This window comes from Rhamphochromis longiceps, linkage group LG8 (assembly GCF_057381845.1).
Source record: "Rhamphochromis longiceps isolate RC_006_pf linkage group LG8, R_longiceps_female_GT1.1, whole genome shotgun sequence".
NCBI lineage: Eukaryota > Metazoa > Chordata > Actinopteri > Cichliformes > Cichlidae > Rhamphochromis > Rhamphochromis longiceps.
Window position 1 is genome coordinate 26,575,566 of NC_140564.1, and position 26,147 is coordinate 26,601,712.

Genomic DNA, 26,147 nt, shown 5'->3' on the forward strand with positions numbered 1-26,147 from the left:
TCATGCAGGCTTAAGCCTTGGTGGTTCCTGAACATCCTAGCTAATTTCCTCTTATCTGAGGGTAACAGTTTGGGCCTTCTTCCAGATCTCTGGCAAAGTGGTGGTACATCCAAATCACTTCTACTTACATAAATGTAAATTTCTTGTATAGCGCTTTTCTACTCTACCTGAGCACTCCAAGCTGAAAACGTCAGCTTGCCTTATTCACCCATTTGTACAAGCTATGGTTTTTCTATGCTTTTTTTCTACGTAAGTGCGTTCTATCTAACATTTGCACACACTCATACTCCCATGAATGCATCTGAGAGCAGTTTGAGGTTAATGTCTTGCCAAAGGATATTTGGCATGCAGACTGGAGCAGCAAGATCCAACCACCAAGATGCAGATCAGTAGATGACCTTCTGTACCTCCTGAGCTACAGCCACCCCGATTGTATGTACAGCCGCAATTGTACATAACTGAACTGATGTTGGAATCCGCAGTTGTTTAGAACAGACCTTCCCAGCTTGTGTAAATCTACAGTTCTTCTGAGTTCCTTGGATTTCCCCATCATTCTGAGTATTGGTCAATCCAAAGAGACCTGTCAAACAAATACTTTTTATACTGGCAAAGAGAAACTACCAGTTGTGGTAGGAATTAAGAGGCCTTGGCCTTGTTAAGTTAGAAGACACTGTAGAACTGTCAGCACCACTTAGTGAGTGTATGTATAAATCTGAACCTGTATTTATACGTTTGATACTGTGTGGAGAAAATGCAAAATATGCAACCTTTTGCACTACAGATGTATGCTGTACAATCATTCCATTATGTAAAAAAGAGCAGTTCCAAGAAACCATTAAAAGCCCCAAATTACCATGACATTCATGCCTGTGATGAGTGTGTGTAAACATCCGACCGATACTGCAGCTCATGGCTCATTTTTTAATAGGTAGTGAAATAGTCCACATGAAGTAATCCCAGGCTGAGTCAGCAGAGCTTGAATTTCTAGCAGCGCTCCCTGAAATGAAGGAAACACAGAATGACTAAACTCTGTAATCATCAAGAACAGGAGCCGAGTACATGTCGCCCCTGATTTTTGCTGTGATCTTCACAAACTTACCATTATTTATTTATCCTGTCTGAGCTGACAGAGCACACTGGCGTTTCATCAGCAACACCCTGCTTTTCGCCCATGCAGCCTCTCACACTGACACCCAGGCGCTGCACAGCCCAGCCACGACCATCAACGACAGATTTGCTGAGCGGTTGGGGGTCGGTAGCTTATTGCTCGCGGGCATCACTACAGTATCTGCTGAAGGAAGGAAGAGTGTTACTCATTCACTTCCCCCAGTCGGATTATTTCTCCAAAAGCAGTGGAGAATGGGAGTGTCATCACTCAGCTTCTGGCCACATCCACCCTCTCAGTTGTGATGATGTAACAGATGGCATATTCACCCTCATTAGTCACAACAGAGGAAAATTCATTCCTAAATGTATCGCAGCTACTCAAGCTTTGATTACACAGTTAGTCTTTTCTGGGTATAAACACAGCTTCAGTTAGCAATGAGAGTCTGCTACAAACAGAAATATGATATTTTGGCTCTGACTACCGCAGAACCTCAACTGGTGCTTTTAACAAAGAACTACTAAATACATTTCTGCAGCTATACATTAACTAAGGGAAACCTTTGAAGTGCCTTTAATGTGTATAGTGAAACATGTTATAATATGATGATAATTCAGCATTTCCTTTGAGATTGAGTGCAATTTCATAGACATTGAGTGCTTTGTTTTTCCCTGCAGGGCGGCATGGGAGTAATAAGAGATGTCAGCATAAATAGCTGCCACCTTCATGCACCATTTTCATTGCAAAACCAAGAGAGAAGTCACAGTCAACCAGTGTCTGCGTCACAGTAGGTAACACATGCATATAAAGTGCACAGTGTGTGCATATGCGTGACTGTTACAATCTGAAAATAAAACATGAAAAATCACAGATTATGTTTCTTTTCTTCATGAGAAATCATCCCACTTTCTCCTCGCTCTCTCTCTCTCCTCACTCCTCTGTCTCTCATGAAGCGGGCAAGGCGTAGTGTGTGGTTGGTGTGAGATAACAAAGGCTGAGGAGTTCACCATTATATAACTTTTGTGGAGGCTGAGGAGGTGGAGGAAGAGGAGGAGAGGCAGTGGGGTTAGCACGTAGGAAAAGGAGGGCAGCATAGGGCCAGTAGCCTACAATGCAGTGCTCGTTTGTCTTCCACATAACACACAAACATGCACACGCTCGCACATAAATGCCGGCCTCCTTTTCATGCTCTCCATCGCCGATTCAGCTGGCTCCACTCGTAATATTTGAACTTTTCAGCGTTTTCAGCTTTTGCGTTCCCACGCTGACAACCACGCATAAAGACTTTCAAGTGAAATCACCATTTTGCTCTCTTTTTCTTATGACTGTGTCTGTGTGCTGTCCCTTCTCTGAGCTGAACTGCTCACATGCAGAGGCCCTCTAACTGTAACTCTCCAGCCCCACCTTGCCTGTCCTCTGATGGCCTCCCACTCATGCCACATTAAACATTTAGAGAGGCACTCTGGATCTTTGTGACACCGTCTTTTAGCGCCGCCAAGCCAACAGCCCTCACACTGTGGATGCTCGTCAGTGGAAACCTGATACAGCAGTCACACTGTTCCCATTAACCATCCCTATCTCTCTTATGCACATGCACTCCCCTCAAATGCAAAGTCAATTCAGTTGTTCAGGAAGGCCGACCTCCTGTGTTGAGAGCAAGACCTGCATTAATCAATATTGATTCCTTGAGTGTGAACTTATACCTTGTGTGTGTATGAATGTGTGTGTGTGTCACAGTCTGACTCTGCTGCAGTGAGGTGTGACCCAGTGATGGGTGTATCCCGACCGGTGCAGTAAAAACGCTGCTGCCGGGTTGTTGCCTGCAATATTATTTTGAAAGAAATGAGAAGAGACGGATCTTGGATGCCAACTCTGTTTCTCTGGACCGTCACGTGGCTCTTGTACACTTTAGCGGCATCTCATTGTGAGATCCACTGCCCGACAAAAGATGAATTATTTAATCTAAATGACTGAGAGAACATTTCACCATCATCTCCCCACTTTTTTCAGTGACTTCATTGAATTGGAGGCCCCGCTCTCATTGCTGCACGAGCCTATTCTCGCGAGGATTGCACCTCTTTACTACACGTACACGCACGCACACACACACACACCACCATCATCACTCCTCCTCCTCCTCTTGTAGCCAGCCCCTCCCTTTCCGTCTCTGCTCGCCTCTCTTCAGTCTTGCCTGCCTGTCAGAAAGGTGCTTTAGTATTGGAGGCTAGGCTACCCTCCTCTCGGACCCCGTACGAGAGCCTGCCGCCGCAGCTGCCGCCGTCGTACCCCAAGGCTCGGGCTCCCCTCTCACGGCTCTAACCATGGCAACCACCGCTACTTCCACCCGGTTTACTGATGAGTACCAGCTATACGAGGAGCTCGGGAAGTAAGCAGCCTCAACGTTATAGTGTGCATCGTGTTTGTCTTGTCGTTTTGTCCCCCCACCCCCGCAACCTCGCCTCATATTATTTCTGGTTAGCCAGCTAGCAGTGATAGTTAGCCAAAATTGCTTGTAGACTTAATTCTGCTGCCTGCTTTTAGTGGTCTGTCAGTGCATGCTAGCAGGCGTGTGCTATTGTCGTAGTGCAGTCAGGCTAAATAACCGCTGCTATAGGCTAACAGCTGCTCGGGCAGTAACGGGAAGAGCGCACTAACGTTCAGTTACTAGCCAGGGAGCTACCACGCTGATATTGATAAACTGGCCGAGTTAGCCGACTAGCGTTGCGTCTTTTAATCGCTGGTAGGGATGAGCAGAAGGCGCAGATGTTGGTGTATGAGCAGCTGCTGGCCTTTCCGCGTCTGGTAGCCGGTGTTCTCTGGTCTGCTTGACCCGTCAGCCGGGCCCCGAGAGACGCCGGAGACGTAGCCCTGTGACATTTCACCAGCCCACGGGGCTGGCAGCTCTGTGCGGGCTCGACCTAAGGCTGTGGTCGCTAGCTAACTAGGCCGACCCCCCCTCCCTTTTTTTCTTTTTTTCTTCTTCTTCTCCAAGCAGCTGCAGATGATTTGTGTTACTGTGTTGAGTAACGCTACGTACCCCTGGATCAGTTAATAAGGAAGTTATTCGGTCCAAGCTCTGCCGCTTTTATGTTTGCACTGTAATACCTATAAGCTCCGCGCACCAGCTGTCCCCTGCATCATGTTATCAATAAATGAATCGCTGTTAAGGCTCCGTAAGAGAGCCGATCTGTGATTTCTGGGTGGTTACAAGGGCAATTTGGCTTTTACTGTGTAAGAGGCATGACGTGTTTTCTCGGTATTTTGATGACGGCAGAAAAATCAGACTGCTACCTCCTCTGCTCCCTCCAGCAGCAGCGACAGCATCTGCTGTTCTTGGCCGGCTAAGGCTTTTATCCCTCAAATCAACAGCAGGGCGACGCTGGCCGTATAAAGATACACTGTCCTTAATTTCAACTGCCACTTCCACTCTGTCCTTTGTAATTGACAGTAATCGATGGCACTGATTACATAGCCAGTCCACTGGCACACACGCACACATCTACAGATCTTCCCTCCACTGCCCCTGATCTTCCTGCAGACCGACCACTTACCCTGGCTTCTCTTTCTGCACCTGTTTGATAATGAATTTTGCTCCGTCATAGCTTATTAATGTCAAGTCACGGACTTGTACTTGTGTCACCTGTCGCTTCTCATTTACTGGTGAATCATCGAGACCGGGAGCAGTGTGCAGCAGAAAGGAGCAGCCCTCCATATATCATCCACCGCATTAGAAAAAAAACAAAGAAAAAAAAAAAGGAGCCCTTCTTCTCTTTTAGGGAAACTCTCAAGGGCCCGGAACTGCAGGTTGTCCAGATGCTATGAAAACCATGTGTAATTACATCTTGTGTAACTGCTCAGACTCATAGAATCACCAGAGCCACTGTGCGAGCATTCATCTAGGTCAATATGAAACTCCTCAGAGTGGCAGGCGTCTTGTAGTGTGCACTTCCTTTTATGTTTGCGTGCATTTGTGAGTGTGAATGTATTAAATGTTGACGATTGTTGTGTGAAACGCAGCCCAGTCTCTGTACTGCCTGTTGCAAATTGAATTTCCTCTTGGGGGGGAGTAGGTTGCATTGTGTTGTGTGCATATCAGAGATTAGAGAAAGTACTCGGTCGTTCATATTCATAGCTGCTTGAGAAGCTTGTTATGACTGCTGGTTTGCTTGATTGTCTCACCTTTTCAGGTTGACTGCCCCTGTTATAGTGATGTAGTATATGATGGCTGTAAAATAAAAAAAACTGAGTCTGAGACAGAGGGACGGGCAGAGAAGGGGGGAAAGGGTGAGATTGTTAGTATTCACAACAAACCACTGCCACATGTAGATGCAGCTTCAAATGTCACACTTTGTGTGTGTGTGCGTGTGTGCCAGAGAGGCAGTGTCTGAAATGGAACTGATTTTTGGTTGTTTATGTTCTTTCTTCTTAGGGGAGCTTTTTCAGTGGTGCGTAGGTGTGTAAAGAAATCATCAGGACAGGAATATGCTGCAAAAATCATCAACACTAAGAAGCTGTCTGCAAGAGGTATGCTAACACCACACTCACTGACACAGACACCGATGTGCGTTTACTTTGTTTGTGATAAATATTGAGCAGTATAGCTTATTTTCTTTGTACGCACTGATGCCACGGAAAACCATATTCAGAAGCAGTTTGTAGTTGAAATAACAGGTTTAAATTCATGCTTGTGGCTAATCCAGTGCACTAATGCTTAACAAATCAAGGTACTTCACCATATCGTTGTATAAATCCCATAAATTCAGTGTTGTTGAAAAGCAGTTCTGTCACTGATTTGTTTTTTCATCACCTCCTGCTGTGGCTTACCACAGATATTGAAGTTATAAAATATCCCAATATTGTGTAGAAAAATCCTGCTTATTGGAAATTGTGCAGAAACAGAAGTCCCATGATTCCAGTTGCAGAGGAAATCTTTTATTGGGTCGTTGTGTCCGTGGGGAGTTCTTATCAGAATCTTCTAACGCTCTTTAGAAACTCGGTATTAAATAACTTTCAATCGCTCCTCTGTGGTGCGAGCAGACAGCCGCTGTACAATTAATTGATTGGCGCTGCTGCTGCTGCACAGTCCACACCTGAATTTTATTAGTTGCTTCACTTGTGTGCCTCCCTGCAGACGTTCACACCCACATGCTCATGCATGGTGTGGCGTGTAATGTTGCAATGATGACGGGAGCTTATGTCACTATGGCAAGACCTCCCCTGACTTCAGGTTTTCTCAGTTTTGTATGGGCCAAATTAGTGCTGCAGATTCCTTTCTGGTGTTGACACACACACCTTTGTTCTCCTTTCCTGTACTCTTTTGTTATACCTTTGCCTTTCTTTCTTTCTCAGCCAGCCTTTCTCTCATTGCCTTTCTCTCGTCTTGCTGCAATGGGGGATTGGTTTGTATTGAGGCTAATCCACTTACGCTAAATGTATCTCATCAACCACTAAGACCCCACGGATTCCTTAGGCGCCTCCCTGTTGTTGTCTGTGTCTTATGGCATTTGTGTGTCTGTGTGAAAAGGGAGACTGAGAGAGAGCGGGAGTTATACTAATGGAGTATGTCTGTTTTGTGTGAGTGTGTTGTAATGCTGTTATTGTTCTATCCCTGCCATCAAGTGTACACATAGGGCAGCTACCAGTATTAATGTCCCACCAAGGAAAAGTACAGGCTCAGCAGAAAACTGTTGGCTCTTTGCAGAGGCATGGAGTACAATGTAGGTCTGTGCGTATGTGTGTTTTTGCCAGGGGAGAAGAAAGCTGGCCAGGAGAGGAGGAGGAGATTTTCAACAGTGTAGTCTTGCAAGAAACTTGGTGACACTCCACACCAGGGGAGGGAGATGAAATGAGACTGAGGAGGAGATGCAATAGACTGAACAAAGGAATGAATTAGAGAATTTGGTGCTAATAGAAGTATTGCAGTAGGCTGTCTTGACTTGCTGACGCAAGATGCACCTACGCACAAACACAACAACGTCCACACCAGGAGGCCAGTGCGTGAGCAGGCATCTTGCCCAGTAGGATTTGGGTGGGGCTTCTTTTTTTTTTTGTCTGTCCTTTTTTTTATTTTTTTTTTTAAAGCCCAATAGGGCAAGTCTGACCTCTTGCATGGCCTGGTGGGTAAGTCTCCCAAAGCTCTGGTAAACACTGCAGTAATCTGAGGGGGAGGGGGGGGAGACAAGGAAAGAAGGAAGGAAACCAAAAAAACAGGAAGGAAGGAAGTGGGTGATGTTGGCGGGGGGAATAGATAAATGTAGGGAGTTGGCTGTGGTATAGTTTTGTCCACAGGCCCTTTGGGATGGATGCAAGTGGGCAGCAGCATGCGCAGTAGGCAGTGACACCCACCTGCTTCTCACTGTAAAGAAATGGAGGTTTTCATTTTGGCAGCTTTAGCTAAGTGGGGTAGGGGTTTGTTTGGCTGCCAAAGATTTGTGCGTGTAATTAATTAAAATGACAGACTGTGAGGTAAATTGTGAAAAATGTAACAAAGTGATGCAAAGTATTAAATCTGCACTGGCGTAGCATGAGTCTATCTGCGCCGTATGAATGCTCTGTTTTATTTTGTTGATTGGAGTGACTGGAAGGTTGATGGCTGCTGCATTGTCTGCAGCAAGTGTGTGTGTGTGTGTGTGTGTGTGTGTGTGTGTGTGTGTGTGTGTGTGTGTGTGTGAGAGAGACACAAATGGTCTGCTTTAATACTACTTTAATATTTTTTTTCTTCTCCTCCTACAGTTAGTGGCCTGGGGCGATATTATTGTTCCAGTGAAATGATTTCTCTTGCTCTATTTTACAAATTGCACTTATTGCTCAGCAATTTCATCGCTGGTTCATGGCTCATCTCCTGTTGCCAGAGTCACTTGTTACTGTTGTTGTTAACAGAAAACCAGTGAGATTCATCTGTTTTCTCTCTGAAGGAGGCTTAGAACTCTGAATTACTTTTCATAAAGTCTCTTTGTTCCATGAGTTTTCTCTTCTTTTTATTTATTTATTTATTTTTACAGAAATTGAGCAAAAAAATGGTTTTCAAGTAAATGATGCATAAATATATATTAAAAAAAATAATCAATCTGTAAATTTATTTAAATATGAAAGGTATTAAATCACTGAAATTGCCTACAGAACGATATGTATACCTGTTAAACCAGTTATTGGCACAAATCTCTTATCAGCCAATCACATGGCAGCAAACCAACACATTTAGACATGTAGACAGCCTGCTGAAAGTGAGCATAAGAATGAGGAAGAAAGCTGATTCCAGGGAGTTTGAACATAGCATTGTTGTGGTTCCAGATAGGCTGGTCTGAGCATTTCAGAAATCTACTGGGATTTTCCCAGAAAACCATCTCTAGGGTTTACAGGGACTGGTGTGAAAATGCCACAGGTCAGAGGAGCATAGCCAGATTGCATCAAGCTGATAGAAAGACACATAAAGTCAAATAAACAGTTGTTATAACCATGGTATGCAGAAGAGCATCTCTAAATGCACAACACATGGAAGCTTAAAGCAGTTACAGCAGCAGAAGAACATACTGAGTGCCCTCCATATCAGCTAAGAACAGGAAACTGAGTCTACAATTAACACTGGCTCTCTAAAATTGGGCAAAAGAAGATTAGAGAAGTGTTCGCTGGTCTGAGTCTGCTGCAACATTCAGCTGGTAGGGTTAGAGTTTGATGTAAACGACATGAAAGCATGGATCCCTCCTACCTTATAACAGCGGTTTAGGCTGCTGGTGTAATGGTTTAGGGGGCTATTCTTACACTTAGGGGCCCTTGGTACTAAACCATTTTAAATGGTTGGTCTAAACACCACAACCTCTCTAAGTCTTGCTGCTGACAGCGTCCTACCTTTTATGACCTCAGTGTGCCAATCTTCTGATGGCTGCCTCCAAGCAGGAAAGTACACCATGTCACAAGGCTCAAATCATCTGGGTTTTTTTTTTTTTACATTTTTGTTTTTAAACAATGAGTTCACTATATTCGAAAGGTCTCCACAGTCACCTTATCTCAATCCGATAGAGCACCTATTTGATGTAGTGCAACAGGTGTTGTGTCAATATGGAACAAAATGTCTGAGGCATGTTTCCAGGGCCTTGTTAAACCTATGCCACAAAGAATTAAAGCAGTTCTGAAAGCAAAAGGAGGTCCGACCCAGTACTAGCAAGGTGTAACTAATAAAGTGGCTGGTGATTGCATATTAGCGATGTTTTCTGACTGAATGACGTAGGGAAATTAAATGACAGTTCAGACTCCCTTGAGCACCTTTTATGCTTTTACTTAAGGAGGAAGTAAATGGTCAGATTGCGGGGGGAAATTAGCCAATCGTGTTGCGTTGACACGTGCACACAGTAGGGGTTCGAGACTGTTTCAGCTGTGTGGTGGCAGACGTTTCTAATTATTATCATACAATAACATGCTTATTAGAAATGGAGGTAAAACTTCACATGCATAGTAGGTAAGTATTATCAGACAAAAGCTTTTTAAACCTTTTGTTGGGGGAACTGGTTTTATATATATATATATATATATATATATATATATATATATATATATATATATATATATATATATATATATATATATATATATATATATATATATATATATATATATATATATATATATATATATATATATATATATGTATATGTATATATATATATATATATATATATGTATATCCCAGTGACATTCGAATCAATGTTATGTCTCCCTTCTCGTTCTTTTTGATAGTGGCTTTAAAGTAATTTCTCAGAAGCAACATGTTGGGCAACATGTTGCGTGTGTGTAGCACGGCTTATTTAATGATTACTTTTTTGTGCGTATGTCTCTTATTGAAATAGTACATGTGTTTTACTTGATGTGTGCTTTTTGTTTGAGAACATTTCTACTTTATAGGACAAGTTTTGCCATACTTTTCAAGGAACAGGAAAAACAGTTTTATATCTTAATTGTATCGTATATTATTTTAATTCTTAAACCACAAGTTTAGGAAAAATAAGCAGCACAGAACCACCTCTAGTAAATAGGGGTGCAACGATACACAAAATTCACGGTTCGGTTCGGTTCGATACTTTGGTGTCACGGTTCGATATTTTTTCGATACAAAAAAATGTTCATGCATTTTTGATTTGTCATTTATTAAAATTATAAATATATATTTTAACTCAAAAGTACAGTTTTTAAATTTAACCCTAACCCTTGTGCGTGTTTTTTATTTTGACAGCGAATGCGCACCTGCGGACCACTTATGTGCAGCCCTGGTTATTTAGCTTGTCATATTGCAGCCACAGAAATTCTTTTGTCCATGAAACCATAAAGCTGCACTTTCTTTTTGCCTTATAGTCTGATTTGTCATAACTTCTCCGTTTTGTGGTAAGCTTTTCTTTGGCTGTCACTTCTTCACCCTGACCTGTCTTATTTGGCTCAGCAGAACTAAAATATATATCTGTCTGTGAAGGTTCTCAGTCATCCAGGTCATCGTAGTCAAATATATATCCTGCTGCTTTTACACACACACTCACATAACGCTCAGCGATTCTCTGCGCGATCAACCTCTCACATGTTTAAGCTGCGGGAGATTTCACTTGTCATGTTTGCATAGTAAGCTAACGATTAATAAGACGATGTCAGAGGAATTGGTGCACAAATTATCATCACTCACAGATCAGTGCTGTCGCTCTCTATACACAGTTCGCACGATTGCAAAGTGAAAGCAAAAAAACAAGCGCAAATTCAAACGCGACTTCAATATGTCACATATTGACAGTGGCTCACCGATGCCAATGACATAATAACCCAGCTACATTTCTGAAAGAATGCAAAAGCATTGACATATATTTTTCCTTCTTACAATAGCCCGACGGGCAGGGAAGAGATAGATTTTGGTAGCCCGACTGAAAAAATCGCTAGCCCCAGGACGTCAGGCTAGCGATATTGCAAGCCCTGTATCTGATTGAGGAATCATGCATCTTTGGAAAAGAGAGTTTATTACAGAGAAATGTCTCTTTCCAAAATAAAAGCTATACTATCCGCTTCTTCTGGGCTATATTCTCAGCAGCATAAGGAGAATCATGTGCTAACAGCTGTCTAAATGACTCGGCTAAAGTTAGTAGCATGCTTGTTGTTTTTGTCTTTGCACTAGGATGATGTCGGCGTAAATGTGCAGTCATATTCGTTGTGTTCCCACTAGTGCTTTCAGGTTAATCTCGTTGAAATGACCTTAACACCACAACATGGCAAATCTCCGTTAACGAGCTACCGCCGATCGCCCCGTGCATGGGGCTAGACGGCCAACACGTACACGAGCTAACTGCGCTAACACACTAGTTCCCACCCATGTAATTGAGCATTGCATGGCACATCCAACATACTGTTTTACTTTAGTCCATGACTCGCTTACCTTCAGGGTCATACGTCACATGAAAACCAAAATAATTCCAAACGCCAGATCTGAATGAGGGTGGGGGAGGTGCCCTGCGCTCTTCCTTCTGACTATGCTGTCTGTGTGGAGCGCTCAGTGGATCTGCGCTCGACAGTGCAGCCTAGGCGGAGTAGTCGAACGCAGATTCACTGAGCGCTCCACACAGACAGCATCGTCAGAAGGAAAGTTGATAAAATAAATTACAAATGTTGTATTATTCGATACATACGCGTACCGAACCGAAAGCACTGTATCGAACGGTTCAATATCGATACGAATATCGTTGCACCCCTACTAGTAAAAACTTATCTGAAATAACGAACCCCTAAAATAAGGTTTTGTAACCAGTACTGACACCGTTTCCGTCATTTTGTCAGTATTTCCCGTCCTAACATTTTGGATGTAAACTTGCCTGAAACAGATTGAACTGGATCCTCAAGCCTTCAGTCAGATTGTCAGCTTTGTGTGGCAGAAAGAGGGGGGGTGTGCGTATGTGTGTCAGGTCCTCTCCATCCTTCTCAGCTGATGTAAGATGGCTGTGGGCCCGCCCCATGGCAAAGCAGATGGCCAATTAGAGAGCAGCAGGAAGTGCCAGTAATTACCCTCCAGCCCTCTCTTTCCTGTCTTCCTCTACCACATACTCTCGCACCAACAAATAAGGAGATTGAATGAATTAGTGAGCACTGCAGTGACACTGCACCAGGGTAGACGGCTGTACACAAACGCACACACAGAAGCTTGCGTGCGCATGCACACAGACACACACAGGGGAGCTGTGATCCTCTTCTAGCAAATGGACGTTTCATATAATCCTCCCTCCTTCTCTGTCTGTCTGTCTCTGTCCTGCGTCACTGGTGTAATTAGGAGGTGGTTCAGGTCTCTCCCTTATTCACTCGCTTTCTCTTAGATGAGGGAAATCTACACCTGTAGCGAGACAACAGGGAGGTTCGTGGAAAAGAGATTGTAACATGGTGCAGGAGGACGGACAAACAAATCTTCAGCAAGTTAAAAAAATAGAGCTGAATACAGCAAAGAAAGTAGGCTTTCACGATGTGAAGTCTGCAGCTTTTCATTATGACGATATTAAGTACAATAAACAAACATAAATTGTACACTTAAATTCAAAATGTTTCCCAGGTTTATGGAGAGCGTAGGTGCTTGGGTTAGAGCACCGAGGTGGTTGGGGGTTTTCTAATCATCTTGTATATTAAATTATTGGCTAGCTTTGGCTTTAAATATAATAGGATATGTTTATATTCATAAGTAACTAAACTGAGTTTCTAGAGCAGCAACAGTAATATCTACAGCAGCAAATATCTTTCTATAAAAACCTCAATTAACTATGCATAGGTGGATTAAAAATGCTGTCTTCCTAGAGCCAAGTTTACAACAATCTGAAAAGATGTGTCATGTTAAAATGGAACAGAACTGGTAGCATAACATACTGTTCAAACAAGCAGATCGAAAAGGAAGATTTTACGTTTTTCTGCAAATTTACACCTCCTGTCCGGCAGGTTTGAGAGAGAAGCCTTTGCAGTATTGGTGTATTACTCAGGAAGGTTTTTGTTGAACTTGACGACGAGCTAAGTTAACAATTCTGGTTACCTTTCACTTTTTTCCTGGTTTGGAGTATTCCTTCTGCCTCTGTGTTGGCTGTAGCTCCAGAAACAAAAAGTCATACTAGATAATGCCCATCATTGTTGTTTTGGGGGTTTTTTTTAATCTCCATTTTTTTTTTATTATTATTATTATTTAAAAAAACAAACCTCTTAAATCTTAGGTATGATGTATCTTGACTCAAAAGCCAAGGGTCATATGGTGCATGTTCATAAAGTTTTTGTTCTAATTGCTTTTCAGGCAACCATTTATAATGCGTTTATAACATATGTTTGTAAATATAATTTATCTGTCAGCGTTGGTAGAAATGCCAGCCAGAGACCATCTAGAAAACTGCAGAACAATAACGTTGCCTTTTATAGTAACATGCTGTAATGCCTGTGAACGCTATACTGCAATATAGAAGAACAGCTGGGTAAGGTGATAGTTGATTACTCAGCAACAGCATGTGAATTTTATCTGAGGTAGTTGCTGCGCTGGGGAAATGAATGCAAATCTTACTGAGTCTGTGTCTCTGTGGTGTCATTGCCATGGAGCTGTGGAGTTGAGTTGGCTTCACCACAGTGATAAAGCACACACACTGAGTCATTCTTCATTACAGTTACCCCATGTGACCTCTGACCTCAGCAGTTGCATGGCCTCTTCCCATGGTAATTAGATGGAGTAGTTTAAAAGTATCGTGTGGTTTAGACCTGCAAACCGTGCACAAACACACTCGTGTAAACGCACGTTGCTACATGACTTGGACAAATCCTCAAACAAGGATGTTGGTTTGGAGATGAGGCGGGTGTGTAATCTTTGTCTAAAGTGCAAATACTGCACTGTCCATAACTGAGCTTCACACTAAACCCTGTAGCACATACACTCACACATGCATGCAAACCGCTGCACCTGTTGCTACAGACAGACTTCTTCGTTTGATTGTGTGTTTTTTAAAACCACACGTGCAGAAATGCTAGCACTGGAGCTCAGTTTTAATTCATATTGTTAGATTTTAGAGATGGAGACTGTCTCTACATGCAAATGACTGTATTGCTACTGCTTATGAGTGTTGGCTTACTTTATTCTTTCTGCAGATAAAACACATCTTCATTTAAATATTTGCATACAGAGACACTTTTATGACTGACAGCTGCCATACATCGTAATTCCCCAGGAAAGTGCCCGATGACTCAGTAGTTTTTTAATACTAAACATCTGTAGCTCAGTTTTTAAAAGGAACATGAGTGCCTTGGTTTTCTAGTCTCAGGCACTGAAATTTTTATTTGGGATGGAGAGAACATAAATAATGAAGGTGTGTGCTATACTTGGGGCTTTGTAAAAGGTGGCCCTTCTCTTCTAACTGCAGGACATTAATGGGTATATTGTTGGCAACACCACAGTGTGTAAAAACCAAACATTATTGTTCCAAACATTTGGTGATAATGTAGCACCTAGCAGGTGAAGGCCCACACCATAAAACCACATTGTCCCCCATTCATTTCCACCAAGGAAGCATTGCATGTCACATGGTTTAGACTCCCCTTACCTTTCCTGTATGTATTTCTAAAAATAACTGAATTATGAAGATTTACATAACTGTTTCAGGGATTAACTCTTTTACTGATATGTATACTTAAGCAATATAGAATTAGTTACATATACCAATTAAATTAAAGCTCTAATAATCACTATGAGCAAGGTATAGGAAATTATTATTTTATGTATAAAGCAATGTCAGATTCGACAGTGCATCGGTGAGCAACGGTACACTGATGCACCGGGACAGTAAACCCAGAACAGCATAGCTGACTTAAACAGATCGGCTCATTGTCACAAATACTGGCTCTAGCTTTTTCTGTCAGGATCTTTAAATACCTATTTATGATAATATATTGTCTGTTGTTTTACCAGAGCCAGTTCTTTTACCTCCCTTAATCATAAAACATCTGAAATGTTAATAATATTTCACATCACTTTTTGGAACATGGAGGAAGTGCAAAATTAATGTGGCAGACTAGATGATCATCAGCTGCTAACCTCAGTAAATCCCATCTCAACGCTAATGTTCAGGTCACTTAATAGGTGTTTAGTTATTTTTATCCATCTTGTACAGCTGAACATATGTTTTGCTAAAGTTCCTCAAGTGGAAATTATATTATGTTATTAAATACTTTATTACTGTGGCTGAATTTGAATAAACCTTTTTTGTTTTGTCTACACAGATCATCAGAAGCTTGAGAGAGAGGCTCGTATCTGCCGTCTCCTGAAACACCCCAACATTGGTGAGTAGCTGACCAATTAATGCAATCCTTGTAGTCGTTATCTGCAGCAGAGAATTTCAGAAATATTGTTTGTGAGGCTTAAGATGTCTTTGTAAATAGAAATGGTTGTTAAAATACAAAGAAATAAGAGGAAAGAAAAGCGAGTGATTTGACCTTGAATTAAGATATTATTGTGGTATTTCAAAGCAGAGCTGCAAGTGGGTGACTCTTATGTAATAGATCATTTGGCGTGTTACACATACCACATACTGTGGTTCTGCTAGGATTTCTGGAATATTTAATTAATGCACTTAAAGTCTTCATAATCTGTTTATAGAAAACAGAATAAACACTCCAGTAACACTGGCATAATGTTTAACTCAGACACGTCAACTATACGATGATGGATCATTTGAGAGTCAGCATGCTAATTACATCCAGGATGGATCTTATCCGAACAGATATGAAGCAATTCAAGGAAACTGGAGATACTGATCTTGAAGGTTTGACTGTAGGCCTCTTTTCCCACCAGTAATACCTGTAAATCAATAAAATCCCTTTAATTTTAATCTGGTGACCATCTCCATTACTAATCTATAGGACAGACTCTTTGAATACGCTGTAATGTGTAACTGTACGTGCCGCTGTCACATTAGAAATAAACAGAATCACAAAGAACGCACTGAGTGGTAAAATAAATACATGAATTGAGTTAATGTATTTATTTTCCAGCTTGTGCTTGTGATGATCAAATCACAAGATTAATCGTTTCCTGGAGCATTGCTGTCGTATCTTATTTGCAGCAGCAGGGTTTCATTTTGTTCATTTTTTGAAATAATCTCTGGAGATCTCCATCACCCATTCCTCTAATGTCTCTGCGGTAGGCAGCGGTTGAATTGTTGGGTTGATAACAACTTTTTGCCTATACCAATGTTTGGCTGTTAGATTACTAACGACACACCGATCAGGCTCGTTTGCACCACTTCCTGCTAGCGAAAAACTACCCTTTGTAGCAATCATGGAAGTTATGGCGTATTATAAATGATAACAGAAACATTTGTTGATGACATCGCCGTCGCTAATTTAAAAACAAACGATATGAGCAGTGCCATTCAGAATAAGAGGTCACAGAATCAGTTGTGCGTGAACTTTGGTCAGTTTTTGGGAAAATCAGGTCAGGATATTTTCCACAGTCCTTTCTTTTTTTGCCTTGTATGTAGCACACAGCAGGAAATAGGCTGCTTCAAACACTTTCGCACTACTGGAAATACTCATAGGCGAGGGAGCTGCATAGATAGAACATACAGGAGGCAGCACGTGTGACGCCCACTCGCTAACGATGAATGCACCAGATTATTAACTGCGATATTCACACTTCAGCTCAATCCGACATCACACGGAGTTTGTGCTTGGGTGCTAGTAGGTTAAGGACCATCTAGAAAGGTTTAGACCTATGTTGCATGTGTGAAGATGCCTTGAAGGTTGCCTTGAAGCTGACTCTTGGTGTGTGTGTGTGGGTGTGGGTGTGGAAAAATTAAGATCATCAAAGCTGACTTGTGAGCAGTGCTCTCTGCCTTCTTTACATAGTGATATTTATTTAGTTATTTTATTTACCTTTCTGATGGAAACTCATATTGCAGTGACATGAATTATACATCTCATAGAGATGTTCAGGAGAGATTGGTAAAGGGCACAAAGGGGAAAATGACAAAATCAATGACATCTTTCTCACTGCACTGCTCATTTCTATTTTCCTCATGTCCTAGTTTTCTGAAAAGCCCCCTCCCCGGCACTCATTTGTCCCTCACCTACTTTTCCTGTTCTTTCCCTTTCTATATACATTTCGCTCTCGTGTCCTTTCCCCTTTTTTTGGCATATTTTAGCATCGTATATGTTCAAACTTTAGACAAAAGAGGGCACGAAAATGAGACAGATGGAGAGACGAAAGCAGAAGTAGGAGACAGATGGAGGGAGAGCGAGAAGATGGGAGGAGGAGTAAAGAACAGTCGCTCTTGTTTCTTGCTGCAGGGGCCATCCTACTTCATCTTATTATACAACTGATATTCGCTTTACATAACAATAAGTTTCTTTCTTGACACTAAACCTAAGCTGTGTCTCAGGCCCATCCTGTAACTCATGGATTGTGCAGCCTGGATCCTGCTTCGTCATTCTGCTGCTGTTTAGTTAAGTTGACAAGCTAAGAGCCGCCGTGGTTACTGCATAACCGCAGAATGAACTCATTAGTGCTTTCGCTACTTCTGTTTCAGACCAAGGGGTTTGGATAGCTCAGCAATCAGGAAACACAAAAAATAACATTTCCTAGACTGGTTCTGGTCTTTGTAGGTCTTTGTTTGCAATTAATTATTTTAGAGGTTTACGTTGGGTCTTGTTTTGTGCTTTCTTGTTAAGAATGAGGATGTTGTGTACCTGAAACAGGCAGAAAAACAGAAAAACAAAACCCTGTAAGTGGACATGTAAAAAGAAGGAAAGGGTGCATGAGTGACTGCTCTCTGCTTGGGACAAAATACCCCTGTTTAGAGGTGTCCAAGTAATCTAATGGTTTAGCATATACCCTGGTTTGTTATTGCTCCACATGGTTCCTATTTAGTCACCACCAACTATCATAGACTCCCCCAGATTGTCTAAATACATGTACATGTTACATGTTATGTCCTTTCTCTATCACCAAATATGTTTGAAGTAATGTTAAACCTGAAATAATAATCACTTAATTTGGATAAAAGTGGGCTTTTGATAGGGCTTTACTGTTTTGGTCAGACATAGCTTTAAGCAATGCTATCACAACCTACAATTACAGTTGCTTATAGTCGCTCCTGCATGCTAACCCTACTGTGTCCATTATAAAGATGTATTCTAAACCACCAGTAATTTTGCCCCAAACAAAGTCCATTCCAGAAACCATCACTCAGTTGCAGTAATTGCAGGGAGAGTATGGTTGAATTAAGTGCTCACTAATTGCCTAATCATTGGGTGTGCTCATATTGCTGTGGTTAAGAAAGGAGAATCAATACATCACAATCATAAATGACATTTATTTTTCTCCATGTCTGCCTCTCTTCTCTTCACATATTTATATTTGAGCTTTGTTTTTTTTGTTTTTTCAGTTTATGTGAAGCTTTACAGCCGAACAGAACAGTATTTTTTTTTTTTTTTTTTTTTTTTTTTTATGTCTTTCACTTAGCTGCTGTCAGTCTCATTTCCCACCCTCTCTCTTGCAGTGAGACTCCATGACAGCATTTCAGAGGAAGGCTTTCATTACCTAGTCTTTGACCTGTGAGTATCTTCTGTGCACACACACACAATGACATTTTATCTATGCGTGTGACTGCGGTTTGTTTGTGTATGCTAACAACTTCTCTGTTATTTGACTCCCTGTCTCTCTCCGTCTCTTTCTTCGGACCCTTCTTCCTTCCCTTCCCCTTACAGGGTGACAGGAGGAGAGCTTTTTGAAGACATTGTAGCCAGGGAGTACTACAGTGAGGCTGACGCCAGGTAAACGCCCCTTAATGAAGCTGCTCTTCCCAGACACTTTGTAAAATATAAAGAATTACAAATGTGATGATTTGCAACTGATTTGAATTCTATATTAATTTGAAAATGGTGCAATGAAAACATATTGACTGGCATGTTCATAATTGTGTTTTATCACCTCTTCAAAAAACAAAAATGTGACGTAAAATCCTTGCTCGATAAAGGATTTTCAGCTGCTCAACAGTTTGGAATGTTTTCAGTGGATGTCAGGTTTGTTGCACCATTATGCTCATTTAAATTCAGTTATTGTCATCCTGAAAATAAGCAAGGTCTTACAAAGAGAAGACATTGACTGGATGGCAACATTTGTTGCTTCAAAACCTAAATATATACATTATTTGGCATTTTACGTGCCTTCACAGATGTGCAAGTTATTGATGCTGCGTGCACTAAAGCACCCTCAAACGTTGTTGAATCCATCAGGAATGCTGGCTTTTGAACTGTGTGCCAATAAGAAGCTAGATGCACTTTTTACTCTGCAGGACATGCTCTTTGCTTCTGTGTTCACTGAGAATGGTGTTTGGTTTTTAGAAAGTGTTCTTAGGCTTCTCATTTACATTTTGTCTGAAGGCCAGACGATCTTAGTTATTAGCCTTGTCCCTCGTCTGTAGAGAGGTTTTTCAGATTGTCTGAATCATTTAAGATTCTGTGTCATAGATGTTGACATTCCCACTTCTTTGCCATTTTAAGTTCAGAAATGATTTTACTTTTGCAAAATACTGGATGGGAAAATCATTAATGTGGTGATATTCTCCATTTTTACTAAAATAGAGGATATCTCTTAATATGCACAATTGTGCTATTGACCTGTTAACCTCATTGGTTGTGCGATATTACACCAAGTTTTGTACTTCAGCCTTGTTGAAATCTCCCAATTCTTTGAATCTTTGGGCTGAAGGAAGGACAATACTCGGTGTATTTATGCTCAATCAACAATCATTTATTTCCATACAATTCAACACTTAAGAGCATAAGGACCATCATGATGGGGAGACATGCCTGAAGAGGGTCACAGCAAGTCTCAAAATGGTGACGGGTTGCTCAGCTTTTTATAGTCTCTAGTGGCCCCCATCTAGTCGTAAAAGCCAAAACATCACATTCTTTCTCTGTTACAGCGCCTAAGTTATGACCTCGGCAGTTGTTTCTCTGCTTTCTGTAAGGTGTGGAATGTGGTCTGTCTGTCTCCCCTGCCTTAGACACAGAGTCTCCTGCTTACAATCTTCTCTTCATGATTCAACAATTAAGCATGTAACACATTCACAGCAGATCAAGGATACAGAGTGATGCACACTTACAGTGGGGCAAAAAAGTATTTAGTCAGCCACCGATTGTGCAAGTTCCCCCACCTAAAATGATGACAGAGGTCAGTAATTTGCACCAGAGGTACACTTCAACTGTGAGAGACAGAATGTGAAAAAAAAATCCATGAATCCACATGGTAGGATTTGTAAAGAATTTATTCGTAAATCAGGGTGGAAAATAAGTATTTGGTCAATAACAAAAATACAACTCAATACTTTGTAACATAACCTTTGTTGGCAATAACAGAGGTCAAACGTTTACTATAGGTCTTTACCAGGTTTGCACACACAGTAGCTGTTATTTTGGCCCATTCCTCCATGCAGATCTTCTCGAGAGCAGTGATGTTTTGGGGCTGTCGCCGAGCAACACGGACTTTCAACTCCCGCCACAGATTTTCTATGGGGTTGAGGTCTGGAGACTGGCTAGGCCACTCCAGGACTTTCAAATGCTTCTTACGGAGCCACTCCTTTGTTGCCCGGGCGGTGTGTTTTGGATCATTGTCATGTTGGAAGACCCAGCCTCGTTTCATCTTCAAAGTTCTCACTGATGGAAGGAGGTTTTGGCTCAAAATCTCACGATACATGGCCCCATTCATTCTGTCCTTAACACGGATCAGTCGTCCTGTCCCCTTGGCAGAAAAACAGCCCCATAGCATGATGTTTCCACCCCCATGCTTCACAGTAGGTATGGTGTTCTTGGGATGCAACTCAGTATTCTTCTTCCTCCAAACACGACGAGTTGAGTTTATACCAAAAAGTTCTACTTTGGTTTCATCTGACCACATGACATTCTCCCAATCCTCTGCTGTATCATCCATGTGCTCTCTGGCAAACTTCAGACGGGCCTGGACATGCACTGGCTTCAGCAGCAGAACACGTCTGGCACTGCGGGATTTGATTCCCTGCCGTTGTAGTGTGTTACTGATGGTGACCTTTGTTACTTTGGTCCCAGCTCTCTGCAGGTCATTCACCAGGTCCCCCCGTGTGGTTCTGGGATCTTTGCTCACCGTTCTCATGATCATTTTGACCCCACGGGATGAGATCTTGCGTGGAGCCCCAGATCGAGGGAGATTATCAGTGGTCTTGTATGTCTTCCATTTTCTGATGATTGCTCCCACAGTTGATTTTTTTCACACCAAGCTGCTTGCCTATTGTAGATTCACTCTTCCCAGTCTGGTGCACGTCTACAATACTTTTCCTGGTGTCCTTCGAAAGCTCTTTGGTCTTGGCCATGGCGGAGTTTGGAGTCTGACTGTTTGAGGCTGTGGACAGGTGTCTTTTATACAGATGATGAGTTCAAACAGGTGCCATTCATACAGGTAACGAGTGAGGGACAGAAAAGCTTCTTACAGAAGACGTTACAGGTCTGTGAGAGCCAGAGATTTTCCTTGTTTGAGGTGACCAAATACTTATTTTCCACCCTGATTTACGAATAAATTCTTTACAAATCCTACCATGTGGATTCATGGATTTTTTTTTCACATTCTGTCTCTCACAGTTGAAGTGTACCTCTGGTGCAAATTACTGACCTCTGTCATCATTTTAAGTGGGGGAACTTGCACAATCGGTGGCTGACTAAATACTTTTTTGCCCCACTGTATCTAATAAACTAATAAGTGAATATGTTCTTTTAACTCAAAAGTATAATGAGAACTAAACTACATACAGATCACACACTCTATATTAAAGGGTATAATATGATCTACAGCAGTATTCTAATTCAACTACTTTGATTACATATATAAGGTAACATATAATAACAGAATAATCTAATAGCCTTCTGCTCAGAACCTAGCTTTTGTTTTGTTTCTGGCTTTTATAATCTGAATATGTGACGCAGCACAGGAAAGGCTGGTCAGAGATTCAGACCAAGAATCTGGCTGTGTACAAAAACTGCCAAGCAATGATGCAACCAGACTTTCCTGTATTTCTGTGGTTTAGGTGAAGTTCTCTGTCTGAGGAATCTCTCAAAACTGTTATGTAGTCCAAAAACAAAGTCCAGCAAAACTGGAGCACAACCACACACATGCCTAAAGGTAGAACCAGACCAGTGCACGGCAAAATATGCCCCCTTTATGAAGCTGCTGACATGACTGAAGTCTTTATCTATTTACATTGGTGTTAAACCACAATAATTTAAAGACTGGGACAATGTGGCATCTTCAAGGTTAAGAAAGATACATAGATTTTTATTTTATTTTTTTTCAAATTTGGAAATTTAAGGAAAACAAAACAAATTTTCAACTTTATCCTTGTTTTCACATGCTGTGCTATGGATGTGTTTATATATGTAAAAATCGTCCTCATTCTCAACATTGTGTTGTTTGTGTACTGTTTTTCAGTCATTTGAGTTTTAAATGACTTACTAATAGCCCAATCGTTTTTGGGATATGGGTTTTTTGCATGCAGACACATGGTACTGCAGACAAACAGCATAATCCTATTAAATATATAAATACTCTCATTTTATGAACACACAAGCACACAGCGGTGCATGTAATTGGCTTGCTGGTATTCTTATCAGGAAATGCATTTACTTGTCAACAAGTTCATTGGTTCCCCACTCTCCCCCTTCTCTCTTTAATCACATGTCTCACTCACCCCCCCCCCCCCCCCCCCCCCCCATTATAGTAAAAATGCAGTTCTGTTCTTTTTGTTTTGTTTATTTGTCTTTGTTTTGATTTAATAAACTGTGACGTTTAAATGAAAATTTGTTAAAAATATACTGTCATATCGAGCGCCCTCCCGGCTCTGTAAGCAAGTGATAATCAATCAGCTAGAAAGTGTGTAATCCAGCCTTGTCACTGCTATATTATTTAGAAGTGAGTGCAAAGGGGTAGAGAGTAGCACTCTCCAAAATGTCTCAGCTAGCAGAGCACAGCAAATGTTGCGTCGTTGGCTGCAAGAGCAAATATAGGAGTGAGGTTATATTGTCTGTAGTCTGTGTGTAATAACCTACTGTGGATAAGATTGAATAATCTGTGCATTTTAGTGACCTCATTCAGACATGTGAAGTTTAGATTAACTTGTCTTAAAATAGGCGTTGTATAGGACCATTCAAATAATACTGAAACAATTGCACAGTCAGCCAACAGTTCTGGCAAAAAACGCCAGTTCAGTCTGCTCGGATGTGAAGACTTGTATTACTGTTCACTGAATGTGTTTAGGGGACCTCGCCTTGGCAACTTGTGAAATTTTATTTGGCATTTTACATGATTTTCTTTGATTTTGTTGGTGTTGTCTCATATAATCTTTTTGTCTTTGTTTGCACTATCCTCCTGTGGCTGTGTGGTGGGCAGATTATGAATTCTGTCTGCAGTTAGCGTAGGGGTCTTTGTGAACAGACCCACAGAAACCAAGCCATATGATTTAAGCCTGGGCTTCACTCTTTGTAGGCAGGTGACATCTGACCCATTAACCTGAACATGAGCATTGGAGAGTGAAATCATCACCCGGTGCCACAGTGTGTACAACAGTAAGAGGATGGTCTTGTACGGGCATGTAAGAAAATTTCAGAATACGTGTAATGTGCCAACACACTCCACAGGATTGTGTGAAACATGCTTATGAGCCAGTGTTGAGAAATAATGGCAACGATATCGGTGGCAGCTGAATTGCCGCCCCCATTATTAGAATTGCTACTGGGATACAGATTTATTGACTGGATGGTTCAAGCCTTCCCACATCAGATACGTAGTATTTGTTCTTTAAGCTACTCTACCTGGATAATGGGTTTGAAACGTAAAATTGATTGCTTTTAGGGATCACGGTAGAGATGCAATTAACAGCTAGTGTGCTCATTAATCAATCGAGTTAACTGTTTTAACTGGTTAACTTTCTTGGCCGTCAAGCGTCTATTACATAAGCTTTATATCCACAGTGACGTGTTCATACTGCTTTTTAAAATACAGCTAAAAGTCAAAAAGGTGCAGTTTTTTCCAAAAGCTGTAGCAATGCAGTATTAGTGTTTTGCCTGGAAAACGCTTATAGCTGGGTCTTTTGGCTATCATTCTATCACTACATCTCGCTTTTTGAAATGTTTAATTCATCACTCAAAAGCCAGTGTTTCCCACACATAGACTTTACTTGGCAGGCTGCCCAGGTATGATAACTGCAGCCTTGCCAGCATTATTTTCTTTTCCAGTTGTCCAAGAACGTGAGGTTGTCCGTGATTGATTTACTGGGGGACATTTTCGCCTCAGTCTTATACTGAAACTTAAATCACTCCTAACTAGCTGCTAGCTAGTTAGAAGTTTTCTTGTTTTCCTCAACCAGTTTTCCATACTAGGACGATATGGTCCTTAACCCAAGGATCATATAAGCTACTTGGAAGAATTTTGTAATTTGGCTGTCTTATAGAATAATTCTCATTTTTCAGGAAACATTTGCATTTTCTCTCTGGCCCAAACTGGTCGAGGAGTTACGCTAACGTGAAACACACATGGTCAAATCTAGCCAGGGACAGATTTTTCTGTCTGTGTTCAGACAGCAGTACCTTTTGAATGCTTTCTGCTGCTGTGATACACCAAATAACTCGGTAAAGCTCGTTTTCTCTTCTTTCTCAAACTGTATGATTTTTGTCTCACAAACGTGCATGTAAAATAGGACTGCCGCCGGGCTGAATCATTCAGCTGCCCAATGGTCAAATGGACTTCAGCTGACTGTAGTCCTTATTCTGCTCTGGAGATCAGTCGCAAGCTAGAGAGCTACTTCAACCAGAACCTACAGCAGGTGGAGCGCTGGCTCTGCTGTTACGCAGATGTGACTAGGGCTGTGCAGCAAAGCAAGGAGCACAGTTTCCAGTGCTGTCTGATGCAGTGGAGTTGGTTCTTGGGACAAGAGGTTAACTGAAGAGGCAATGAATACAACGCTGAATGCTGTTTCGTATTTGTCACGAGGGACTGGGCAATTAAAATACTTGCAGTGGAGCACACACACTACATGCCACAAATAGAATCTATTTCTGTGGGAAACGCTGCAGGTTGTCTGAACTTATTTTTTTTGTCTATCTCTGGAAAATATGTAATCCATTTGTGCGACAGCTCCAGTTTCATGTTGCCAGTTGTCACAGTGATCAAGAACGATGTCTCGTTGTTGGGGGCGTGTTCTTTTTTTTTTTTTTTTTTTTTTTTTTTTTTTCTCTAATGATGGCAATACCATGCATCCTTTTTTTTTTCTGCCTGGCAGGCGAGTCATGTGGGGTAAATGTGTGGTGTTTTTTTTTTTCTTTTTCCAATGAAGGGTGGTGACTGACACGTCTCACTCTCTCCCTCTGTCCCCTCTTCTCTCTCCGTAGTCACTGCATTAGTCAGATCTTGGAGAGTGTCAATCATATCCACCAGCATGATATTGTGCACAGAGACCTCAAGGTGAGTGGCTGCCCGTTTCCATGACAACCACACTCTTACACATGTGTACACACACACACACACACCTCTGCTCGTGGCCATGGCAACATACAGATGGCTCTCAGTTGCTCCATCTCTCTTCCTCTCCCTCTCCGCAATTTTTGCTCTACTGCCGTCTACTGCCCCCGCCCTCCTCTGTCTGTTGTCAGATCTGTCATCCTGCCTGTCCTTGACCGGGACTGTGTGTGTTTTTGTGTCTGCGCGTGCATAATCACATGATGTATGTTCGTGTTGAGCACAGAGATGTTGAGTCATGATCACGTGGAAGGGTTCGTCTCACCTATGGCAAGGACTCAAGAGCTCATACGTGCACAAGCTCACTCGTGAGGGGGCTGTGTTTGGGCGGAGGCATAGACGAGCGTGACATCACACCACCCTTCAAGCGTCAGGAGATTTGATTTGTCCCAAATTGCTGATGGGTTGAGATGTAAAGAGTAGAGGATGAGGATGGCTTCTCTGTTGCCTGCAGTTTTACGTTTAACCCAGTTTAAGTTGATGAGA

General features: G+C 41.7%; 1 protein-coding gene across 14 annotated transcripts in view; it reads left to right on the forward strand.

The window, feature by feature from the left end:
• Nucleotides 1-3,274: 3,274 nt before the first annotated feature.
• Nucleotides 3,275-26,147, forward strand: part of LOC146663857 (calcium/calmodulin-dependent protein kinase type II subunit gamma) — a 43,199-nt gene continuing 20,326 nt past the window's right edge. For 13 of the 14 annotated variants that reach the window (XM_085416773.1, XM_085416779.1, XM_085416783.1 and 10 more), the window contains exons 1-6: nucleotides 3,275-3,491; nucleotides 5,535-5,629; nucleotides 15,347-15,406; nucleotides 18,625-18,679; nucleotides 18,833-18,898; nucleotides 25,535-25,607. In XM_085416773.1, coding sequence (XP_085272899.1) covers nucleotides 3,427-3,491; nucleotides 5,535-5,629; nucleotides 15,347-15,406; nucleotides 18,625-18,679; nucleotides 18,833-18,898; nucleotides 25,535-25,607 — 414 coding nt within the window. In that variant the 5' untranslated portion in view covers nucleotides 3,275-3,426. The remainder of the gene's footprint in view (nucleotides 3,492-5,534; nucleotides 5,630-15,346; nucleotides 15,407-18,624; nucleotides 18,680-18,832; nucleotides 18,899-25,534; nucleotides 25,608-26,147) is intronic. The other variant, XM_085416788.1, reaches the window with a different exon arrangement.